A 10,844-nucleotide genomic window follows, 5' to 3' on the forward strand; every position below is an offset into this window, starting at 1 on the left:
CAGGCCGATGCTCTATCCACTGAGCCAAACTGGTCAGGGCTGGAAATATATATGTATTTTTAAAATTATTTTAGCAAACGGGGCCTATAAAGGTAATTCACTAATGTAAACAGGGCCAGGGGCTGGCATTCTCCGAATAGTGAAATACTAGCTCTGTTTCCCTCAGGTCAGAATGAACACCGGGTGCTGTGCCAGTGAGGAGGGCAGCAGCTGTGCGGACTGAGGCCGTTTCTTTTTCTTAGGCGGCAAGAGCTCAGGGAGCTGAATGTCGGTGCTGAAACAGTTGCTCAAAAATTCCATCCAAGGCCTAGGATCCTGCTAGTTTTCCATTTCACCAGGTGTGGCTTCTGTCAATCATCCCATGGTTGCAAAATGACTACCACACCTCTGGGCGCTGCATCCAAGTTCAGGCAGGAAGGAGGAAGGAATAATATTTCTATCAGGAAAGCAGAGGCTTTTTCTTCATCTCTGGCCGACCTCCACTGGAGCCTCATGGGACAGAACGGGGCCGTGCGACCACCCCAGCTACAACTGCGTCTTAGAGGCCAAATGTTCTGATGGACGCACATCTACCTCAGATGACCACTGTCCCTAATACAGTGATGCTCTGGAAGTGCTGGCCAATGTGCGTGTGTTTTTTCTTAAAGTTTTTAAAAATATATATTTTATTGATTTTTTACAGAGAGGAGGGGAGAGGGATAGTTAGAAACATCGATGAGAGAGAAACATCGATCAGCTGCCTCCTGCACACCCCCTACTGGGGATGTGCCCGCAACCAAGGTACATGCCCTTGACTGGAATCGAACCTGGGACCTTTCAGTCCGCAGGCTGACGCTCTATCCACTGAGCCAAACCGGTTAGGGCAGGTTTTTTTTTAATTGATTTGATAGAGAAACAGCATTTGTTGTTCCACTTTTTTATGCATTTATTGTTCGATTCTTGTATGTGCTCTGACCAGGGATGGAACCTACAACCTTGGTGTATTGGGATGATGCTTTAACCAACTGAGCCACCCGGCCCTAGCCCAATGTGGGTTTTAAGAAAAAATGAAGTAACAGGCTCCCTATATGGAAAGGAGAGGCAAGCTTTTTATTTCCAACTGATACGACTGTTTACCTAGAAAACCCAATAAACTGAGAAGCTGTTAGAGACCTTAGAGCAGTGGTTCTCAACCTTCTGGCCCTTTAAATAGAGTTCCTCATGTTGTGACCCAACCATAAAATTATTTTCATTGCTACTTCATAACTGTAATGTTGCTACTGTTATGAATTGTAATGTAAATATCTGATATGCAGGATGGTCTTAGGCGACCCCTGTGAAAGGGTCGTTCGACCGCCAAAGGGGTCGCGACCCACAGGTTGAGAACCGCTGCCTTAGAGTAACTCCATAAAGTTGTTAGGTATAAAATAAATACACAAGAAGATATATATAATCAACACTGGTCCTATATATCTTAAAACAAAAATTCCTAATTTACAAACCCCTCAAAATCAGAATGAACTTAAGAATAAATGTGAGAACACTTATGTAGAAAACTAAAATTTCTCTGATGGTTAGAGGTAGATTTGAATGACGTTATCTACCACATTCTTTTATGTGAAGACCGTATTACATGGAACTTCATTTTTCACAAACTAGTCAATTCTAATCAAAATCCCAATGACATATGCAGGGGAGTGAAGAAGTTAAGTTCTGAGGAAATGATACCTGGGTCACCTGGAGGAACAGATAAAACAAGATCTTTTAAAAGCTGCTGAAGATGTGGATGTTCAAGTGAAGTATGGAGCTACAATCAAAGGAAAGACAGGCCTGTGAACGGTGAGGAATGCAATTCAACAACGATGCAGGGACCTTAAATTTTATATCCCAAATAGATAGAGGGTTAAAAGATAAATATAAAATATTGAACCAAAAATAGACTTAAGAGGCTTTCTAAGAGCCAAAGAGAAACAGAAAGGAAAAAAATCTAATAGACCTTATTATACAGAATTTAAAAACCTCTGTACATAAAAAAATGCAGTAACAAAGATAGAAAATGTATGTGCTAAGGTGATATATACGAGTGTGTATATATTAATATGTATATATATATTAAAAAAACAAAGAATGAAATAGTGGACAAAAGATAGGAATAAACAATTCATATGAAAGGGGGAGAAGGTAGAAAAAAATGAATAACATTGTAATGTATCAAAATGCCAAATACGACAAGTGAGGCGATCGTGCGCTTGCTATGGTGCCCATATACTAAACAACTGGCACTTCAGGGCACACAGTAGACACAGGGCCCAGGGCCCATGAAGAAGGTTTTGTTTCTTTTAAAAAGAAAGAGAAAAGCCGAAACCGGTTTGGCTCAGTGGATAGAGCGTCGGCCTGCGGACTGAAAGGTCCCAGGTTCGATTCCGGTCAAGGGCATGTAACTTGGTTGCGGGCATATCCCCAGTAGGAGATGTGCAGGAGGCAGCAAAAATAATAAAAAATAAAAAATAAAAAAATAAAAAGAAAGAGAAAAATTAGGATGATAATCATGAATCAAGCCTAGACTGTTATTTGTGTTTTCCCGATGCAGATGTGATGTAGAACTTTTCCTATTTGTCACGGAGAAGGGCCCGTGACTGCCAGGTGTCCCCGGGGACCGCACGACGCCAGGCCAGCTCACAGACACTCGGAGGCAGGCGATGGCACACAGGTACCCAGGCTCATCGCCGTGTTGTCACCGTGCCCTGAACAAAGACCGTCTGACGTCCACTCTGAACAGTGCCTGTGTCCAGATGACGTGCAAGGACGTTCCTACCTGGCGGGCGCTGCTGATTGGTTCCTTGGTAAGGAAACATTACTTCGCAGACACACAACCAAAAACATCCTGAGATGATTCCTTAAGCTACTCATTTCCTTTATGTCAAAAATTTCACTTCCAGAAATCTACTCTAGGAAAATGCTAAAGTATAACCCAAAAATGCTCCATGAAGAATGATTTATAATAGTGAAAAAATAGAAATAACCTCAACAGCCAACATAGTATACTAATAGAATACTATGCTTCCACTTAGAATTATGACTCCACAGACAGTGCAGTCACTTGGAAAAAAAATTCTATGCAGCTAAACGGGGGTGGGCAGGGGGGATTAAAATGACGTATCTACTAGGTTTAAAGTGATGAAAACAGAAATAATGTATCAAAGTGCGAAATGCAGCTTTATTAAGAATTATGGGTGTTTTCTCTCATTTATTCCACATTCTCTGAAATGTGGTTATCTTGCCTCCATAAGTTAGAAAAAGCATTTCATAAACTAGAGTGCTCTATACAAATGTCAAGTATTGTCACAGAGAAGGCCTCTTGTACTTGCTGAGAACTGAGTAGAAAGAACGTTAATTCCAGATGAACCCCGTCCTCCTGTCCCTGCAGGGAACGTGGGGATGGTCTCCGGGGAGGGGCTTCTCCCTCGGGGTGGCACTGATGAGCTGAGCCTCGTGGTGTGAGGGGAGGCCCCGCAGGCAGCCCCAGCCTGGGGGGAAGGTGCGCTTCTAGGCACATCTATCAGGACACTGCACCCATCCTCCCCGGACCACTGGGCTCCGCCTGCCACCGTGGACCCGGTGCCCAGCTGCAGGTCCGGCACGTCTGATGCTGACTGTGCTTCGGGGACGTGGGTGCGGCCTCTAACGAAGGACTCTGCGGTGGAGCCACTTGTGAGGTGAGTCCAGGAAACCCGCTTTTCCCCAGACTCCCGCCTCTAAGAGTATCCTCCTCGCCAGCAATACAATAATGTTTGCTTGGAGGCACTACTGTTCATAATTCTGGCTTAAAAAATTCTTCCTATTATTCTGAATATAACAGTCCACAGATGAAATTCTTGATCTAAGTCATGCCAGGAGCCTGAGGACATGATTGACAGACCTTTTATCTGCAGGAAAGATCTAATCCCCGGTCAGTGACTCCCAAACCCATCAGAGGAAGCAGGACCCCGGGACATCGACCCCACTCCCACAGGGCATCCCTTCTCCGGGAGGGAGGCCGCTCCTGGGAGGGGTCTGCTGCGGCACATACAGGAGTCCCCGTGCTCCCCGTTCCCCGGGGAAGCGGCCAGGTGACAAGCACACCATGTTACTTCCCAGGTTTGCTGCCCAGGGGCAAGTTCCTGCTGGCGGAGGGCTGAACCACACACAGGAGCTCTGCCACGTCCAGTGAGTTTACGGGGTCCAAGCCACTCACACCCACGCCGCCGGCACCCAGCAGGCCGCTGGGAACACAGTACGTGCTCAGCAGATGCTTGTTGAGCTGGATGGCAAAGGGCTTGTCTTCGCGGTGTGTCCTCTGGTGCTCAGCAAGGTGGGTGCTCCAGCTGAACGCTTCGCCACATTCGTTACATTTAAACGGCTTCTCCCCAGAGTGGGTTTTCTGATGTTTAATGAGACAGTGATTCTGGCTGAAGGCCCGGCCGCACTGGCCGCACTTATAGGGCTTCTCGCCCGTGTGGATCCGCTGGTGCACGATGAGGGACGACTGGCAGCTGAAGGCCTTCCAGCACCGACTGCAGTCGAACGGCTTCTCGCCCGTGTGGACCCGCTGGTGCACGATGAGGTAGGAGTGGGAGCTGAAGGCTTTGCCACACTCGTTGCACTTGAAGGGCTTCTCCCCGCTGTGGATCCGCTGGTGCACGACCAGGTAGGAGTGGCAGATGAAGCCCTTTCCGCAGTCCCCGCACTTGAAGGGCTTCTCGCCCGTGTGGATCCTCTGGTGGAGGGTGAGGCGCGAGCGGTTGTTGAAGGCCTTCGCGCAGTCGCTGCATTTGAAGGGCTTGTCGCCGTTGTGGATTTTCTCGTGCACGGTCAGGGATGAGTGGCACGTGAAGGCCTTCCCGCACTCGCCGCACTTGTACGGCTTCTCCCCCGTGTGGATCCGGTGGTGCCGGGTCAGGTGCGTCCTCTGGTTGAAGGCCTTCCCGCACTCGCCGCACTTGTAGGGCTTCTCCCCGGTGTGCACCCTGCGGTGCATGCTGAGCAGCGAGCTGCAGCTGAAGGCCTTCTCGCAGCCCGTGCACTTGTAGGGCCGCTCGCCGGTGTGCGTCCGGTGGTGCACGTTCAGCGACGAGTGGCAGCTGAAGGCCTTCCCGCACTCGCCGCACAGGAAGGGCTTCTCCCCGGTGTGGATCCTCTGGTGCTCCAGGAGGTTGGTCCTCCAGGTGAAGGCCTTGCCGCACTCGCTACACCTGTAGGCCTTCTCCCGGGCGTGCCAGCGCTGGTGCAGGCTGAGGGACGAGCTCTGGTGGAAGGCCTTCCCGCACTGGCCACACGCGAAGAGACCCTCCCCGGCCCCCGCGCTCGGAGGCCTGTGGGCGGGGGGCTTCCTGTGTTCACTGGCCTGGCAGCCGTTTCTCCCCGTGCCGGGTGACAGCCTCGGGTGCTGGGAGACAGCCTCCCGGGACTGGCGATTCTCGGTGCGTCTGTGAGGAGACCCTCGCTCTGCAGGAATGAGAGTCCCTGTGCTCTGCTGGGTGGAGAGGGGGCACCCGAGGGGCAAAGCCCCCGCAGACGCCCCGTGTCCCTGCCGCTGCTCCTCTGTGGAACTCTCCCCACAGCCGGGGGGCCCGCACCTCCAGAGCACAGCCTCACCTCTCGACAGAGCAGCCGCGGGGCCCTCCCAGGCCCACCCATCGCCTGGGCCGAGGCTGTGGAGACAGGACCTCAGCGGCCCCTCCACCACCGACTCCTGTGCTGGCTCTTCCTTGTGGCTACCCTGCTGCTGACACTGCTCCTTCACCTCAGGCCGGGGCTCCCGCTCTGCAAGAAGCGGAAACGCAGTTTTCTGTAAGCAGGCGAGGAGTGGCACTGGCACTGGGGCCTGGAGGCGCAGAGAAGCATAGAAAAGAGCAGAGACCGACAGAGGGCGCTCAAGAGCACAGGTGGGAGGGGCACATGCAGGGTGGGACAGGCAAACTAGCTGGTAAGAAGGGCAGAGAAGAAACAGGGAAAGGAGACCCCCAAAGGAAATTCCAAAAAGAGCCAGGGGGTCAAGGGTCATGGATATGATTCACTTTTTTAAAAATGTATTTTTTTGTTGACTTCAGAGAGGAAGGGAGAGGGAGAGCAAGATAGAAACATCAATGATGAGAGAAAATCATTGCTCGGCTGCCTCCTGCACACCCCTCACTGGGGATCAAGCCCGCAACCCGGGCTTGTGCCCTTGACTGGAATCGAACCGAGGACCCTTCAGTCCACAGGCTAATGTTCCACCCACTGAGCCAACCAGCTAGGGCTACGATTCACTTATTGAAGCATCTACTGAGAGACTGTTGTGTGTCAGAACCAGGTCAGTGCTGGCTGGGATAAATACAAGTCCAAAAACCATAAATTTAAAATGTCCCGCCCTGGGCGGTTGGTTAGAGTCTCGTCCCAATATGCCAAGGTTGTGGGTTCGATTCTGGTCAGGCACCTACAAGAAACAACCAATGAATCCATCAATAAGTGGAACAACAGCTTGGCTGGCGTGGCTCAGTGGTTGAGTGTTGACCTATGAACCAGGGGTCATGGTTCAATTCCCGGTCAGGGCACATGCCCAGGTTGCAGGCTCAATCCCCAGTGTGGGGTGTACAGGAGGCAGCCGATCAATAATTCTCTCTCATCATTGATGTTTCTATCTCTCCCTCTCCCTTCCTCTCTGAAACCAATAAAAATTGGTGGAACAATAAATTGATGTTTCTCAAGTTAATAAATTAAAAAAAGAGACTCACTTACTTCATACCCTAAAAAAAAGAAAAAGAAAAACTTAAATGTCCCTTGTTTCAGAGGGGAAAAAGAACTCCCCCACCACTCCCTCTCTGAAATCAATACAAATATATTTTTTAAAAAAAGAAAAAAATTACTGCCTAACCCAGCCGTGGGCAAACTACGGCCTGCGGGCCGAATCCGGCCCGTTTGAAATGAATAAAAATAAAAAAAAAAAAAAAAAAAAGACCGTACCCTTTTATGTAATGATGTTTACTTTGAATTTATATTAGTTCACACAAACACTCCATCCATGCTTTTGTTCCAGCCCTCCGGTCCAGTTTAAGAACCCATTGTGGCCCTCGAGTCAAAAAGCTTGCCCACCCCTGGCCTAACCGGTTTGGCTCAGTGGATAGAGCGTCAGCCTGTGGACTCAAGGGTCCCGGGTTTGATTCCGGTCAAGGGCATGTACCTTGGTTGTGGGCACATACCCAGTAGGGAATGTGCAGGAGGCAGCTGATCGATGTTTCTCTCTCATTGATGTTTCTAACTCTCTATCTCTCTCCCTTCCTCTCTGTAAGAAATCAATAAAATATATTAAAAAAAATTACTGCTGTCTCCTGCCAACAGAAGACAGATGTCTTTGCCCGTTTTCTTGCTATATTCCCAGAACCGTGTCTGGCACACAGCCAGTGCTCAATGTGTGTGTGGAAGGGAGGGAAGAGGGAGGGTTCTAGAAGGGGCACTGAGCAGGTGCAGGTGGAGCTGGGGCAGTGGACTGTGGAAGGAAAAGGGCTGTGATGGGAGGGCCACATGGTGGGTAGGAGGGGTGCTGGGGGCGGGGGCTCCACATCCTTCCATTGCACCCCCCTCTCACCTGGACGAGCCCCTCCTGGGACTTCTCTGGGCACCTGCCATGGCTCTTCGCCTCGTTCCAGATGGGAGATCACTTCTGGCTTACAGACCGGAGGCCCTGCTTGTGGGGGGGAAGCGGCATGGCTGTGGGCTGCAGCTCTCTCTCCAGAACCAGCGATAGGACAGGAGAGCCCCCGGAACAGCAGGAGCTGGCACTGAGCGCTGTGTGCCGTCCCCGAGGATGGGGGTCGCAGAATGGGAACCCAAATTGAGGCATGCATGCTGAGGAACCCATGGGTATTCTCCCCCACCCCCCCAATCTCCCTTGGAAAGTCCAGGGCAGGTTGGGCTTCCAGAACCCTATCCACCCTCTCCCTCTCGTTCTGGCTCGCCTGTGTCCAGCCACACCTCCAAGGCACGGATGCCAGTCGCACCACAGAGCCCACCCCCCACGCCAGGCTGGTGCAGAAGGGGACTCAGTAGTACCTGAGGTGTGTGCCCACACCACAGACTCCGAGCCTCGGGAGCCTCTTACCCAGGGCGAGAAGGTTCTGGTAGTTCTCCAGCATCACGTCCCGGTACAGGGCCCTCTGAGGAGAGTCCAGCTGCCCCCACTCCTCCTGGGTGAAGTCTACGGCCACATCCCTGAAAGTCACCGATTCCTGGGATGACACACATTCTCAGTCACCCAGGGCGGGAGGGATTCCGACTGGGTTCCTGCTTCCAAGGGAATTAACGGTTAACCCTGGTGACCTTCTCCCAAGCCTGGAAGGTTGTGCTTAGACGCCATCTGTCATACAGCCCCACGTACACACCACAGCTGGGCCAGGAATCGCTATCTGGACCCGGCTTTCTGGACCCGAAAGGCCCGGCTAACTGGGCAGCCCCTGTGCCTGCCACGACGGACAGAAAGCTGCTGTGAGGAGTTCTGGGTAAGAATGTCAAACTTAGAGAACTTGAAAGAATAACACAAAGAACCCAGAAACCCCGCGCAAATCTCACCGCTGCCAAAGGCCCTGACCCTGTGCTTGTCAGCAAGTTCCGAGCCTGAGACCAAAGAGCCATTCCATGTATGTCCTGCCTGCCCCTCCCTCCTTCCTGCTGACCTCTGCTCCCTGCCCTCCCAGGCCTGAGTCCTGGCCCATCCCTCCTCCAAAGCCGGTCACTCTGGTTCCAAGTGTCACAAATGCCCCTAATGACTCCACCAGTACTGGAGCCCTCAAATCCTAGGCTTCTACCACCCAGGGCTCCTCATCCGCCCTGAGCCTCCAGCTGTGGCCCCTAACAGCCTCCACACTCATGCTCCCCACCCTCCCCCGCAACCCACCGGGTCAGACAATAAGCTCTCAAGGCCGCCACAGCTCTGCCCTCAGGCAGCAGACTAACTGCTCTTTTTCAAGATGCTGGTGCCATGGCCGCCTGGCTTTCCCGTACGCAGCTGGGATGTAGTTACGTTAAACATAAGAGCGAAGAATAAACCAAGGAGGGAAGTCTGGTTCCCACCTTTAAGCATTTGCTGGGGAGTGTCTGGTGTGGGGCCAAGCTCCCGGGGGGCACCAGACTCCTCGAGAAGCTCTGGATCCACATCAGCACCCAAGTCAGGCGAGGGGTGCAGACTGTCAGCCTTGAGAAGAGGCCTCAACCCTACCAGGAGCTTACCAGGTAGTCAGCAAAAGTGGGGACCCCTCTGGGGTCACAGGGGTTTGACCTTTAGTTCTAAAAGTGGCTCAAAGCCCTGGCCTGTTTGGCTCAGTGGATAGAGCGTCGGCCTGCGGACTGAAAGGGCCCGGGGTCGATTCCCGGTCAGGGCACATGCCTGGGTTGCAGGCTCCATCCTGTGTGGGGCGTGCAGGAGGCAGCTGATCCATGGTTCTCTCTCATCATTGATGTTTCTCTCTCTCTCTCCCTCTCCCTTCCTCTCTGAAATCAATAAAAACTCATTTAAAAAATAAAAGTAAAAAAAATAAAAGTGGCTTATACTTTTTACTTTATTTGTTGATTTTAGAGAGAGGTGATGGGGGGGGGGGAGAAAGAGAGAAATATTGGTTTGTTGTTCCACTTATTTTCACATTCGTTGGTTGCTTTCTTGTATGTGCCCTGACAGGGATTGAACCCACAGTCTTGACGGATCAGGATGATGCTCTAACCAATGAGCTTCACGGCCAGGGCAGAATACATATTCAAGTGCACACAGAACATTTACCAAGATAAAACACATTCTGGGCAATAAAATAGGTCTTAGTACATTTGAAAGAATTCAAATTATGCAAAGTTCCTTTTCTGACTACCACAGAATGAAATGAGAAATCCATCATAAAAAGACATCGGAAAATCCCCCAAATGTTTGGAAACTAAACAACACGCTACTAAAAAATGCACCGCTAAAGAAGAAATCACAACTATTTTGAACTAAAAATAAAAATGCAACATAAAATTTGTGGGATGTACCCAAGGCAGTGCTTAGAGGGAAATTTCTAGCAATGGATGCTGTATGCGGAGAGAAGAGTGTCAAATCAATATCCAAGATTCAACCTTAAGAAATCAGCATACTGCCCTAACCAGTAACTTCTCTTAAAAAAAAAATTTCCCCCTTTATTGATTTTTAGAGAGGAAAAGAGAGGGATGGAGAGAAACATCAATGAGAGAGAAACATCATCAATTCGCTACCTCCTGTACTACCCCCCGCCTCCCCCCCGCAATGGGACTGAGCCTGCAACCCAGGCATGTGTCCTGACCCGGAACTGAACCAGTGACCTCTTAGTTCATGGGTTAACGCTTAACCACTGAGCCACATCAGCCTGGCATCTCCTAAGGATATTCTATTACACAATCACAGTGCCAGCATCACACCCCAAAAAATTAATATTGATACAATATGACCTAAGATACAATCAATCCATTTTCAAATTTCCTCAACTGTCCCAAACTGCCTTTGATGGAATTTTTGGATCTGTGAGGCATTGAGAATCATGTATTGCATTTGATTGTCATGTCTCTTGAGTATTTTACAGAATTACAGAACATTCCAAAACATTACAGAAGCTGGGCACATCTCACAATACGCGTTTGGTAGCTATTTCTACCTGTCAGTAATCAGACCTCACCTCTTTCAAGTGGGAGGTTAACAGAATCACAAAATCCTAAAAAAGTCAATCCTCTAGAGCAGTGGTCGGCAAACTGCGACTCGCGAGCCACATGCGGCTCTTTGGCCCCTTGAGTGTGGCTCTTCCACAAAATACCGACTTCTGCGCATGGGCCACGAAGTTTCAATCGCACTGTACCTG

At 50.4% G+C, this 10,844-nt stretch overlaps 1 protein-coding gene and 1 long non-coding RNA gene across 8 annotated transcripts in view; one reads left to right on the forward strand and one right to left on the reverse strand.

Moving 5' to 3' along the window:
• Window positions 1-1,353: 1,353 nt before the first annotated feature.
• Window positions 1,354-3,016, forward strand: LOC106727675. The gene is made up of 2 exons (XR_001363909.1): window positions 1,354-1,818; window positions 2,570-3,016. It is a non-coding gene; the product is annotated as an uncharacterized LOC106727675 (long non-coding RNA).
• A 153-nt stretch (window positions 3,017-3,169) lies between these two features.
• ZNF74 (zinc finger protein 74) overlaps window positions 3,170-10,844 on the reverse strand; it is a 10,063-nt gene continuing 2,388 nt past the window's right edge. The window contains exons 3-6 of one of the 7 annotated variants that reach the window (XM_014547125.1): window positions 8,096-8,222; window positions 7,583-7,681; window positions 5,614-5,781; window positions 3,170-5,463 (exon numbers count right to left, since the gene is read on the reverse strand). In XM_014547125.1, coding sequence (XP_014402611.1) covers window positions 4,106-5,463; window positions 5,614-5,781; window positions 7,583-7,681; window positions 8,096-8,222 — 1,752 coding nt within the window. In that variant the 3' untranslated portion in view covers window positions 3,170-4,105. Of the gene's footprint in view, window positions 5,782-7,582; window positions 7,682-8,095; window positions 8,278-8,562; window positions 8,581-10,844 lie in introns of those variants that run through there. The other 6 variants (XM_005875524.2, XM_014547127.1, XM_005875522.2 and 3 more) reach the window with 6 other exon arrangements.

The sequence above is a fragment of the Myotis brandtii genome, unplaced genomic scaffold (assembly GCF_000412655.1).
Source record: "Myotis brandtii unplaced genomic scaffold, ASM41265v1 scaffold463, whole genome shotgun sequence".
Lineage (NCBI taxonomy): Eukaryota > Metazoa > Chordata > Mammalia > Chiroptera > Vespertilionidae > Myotis > Myotis brandtii.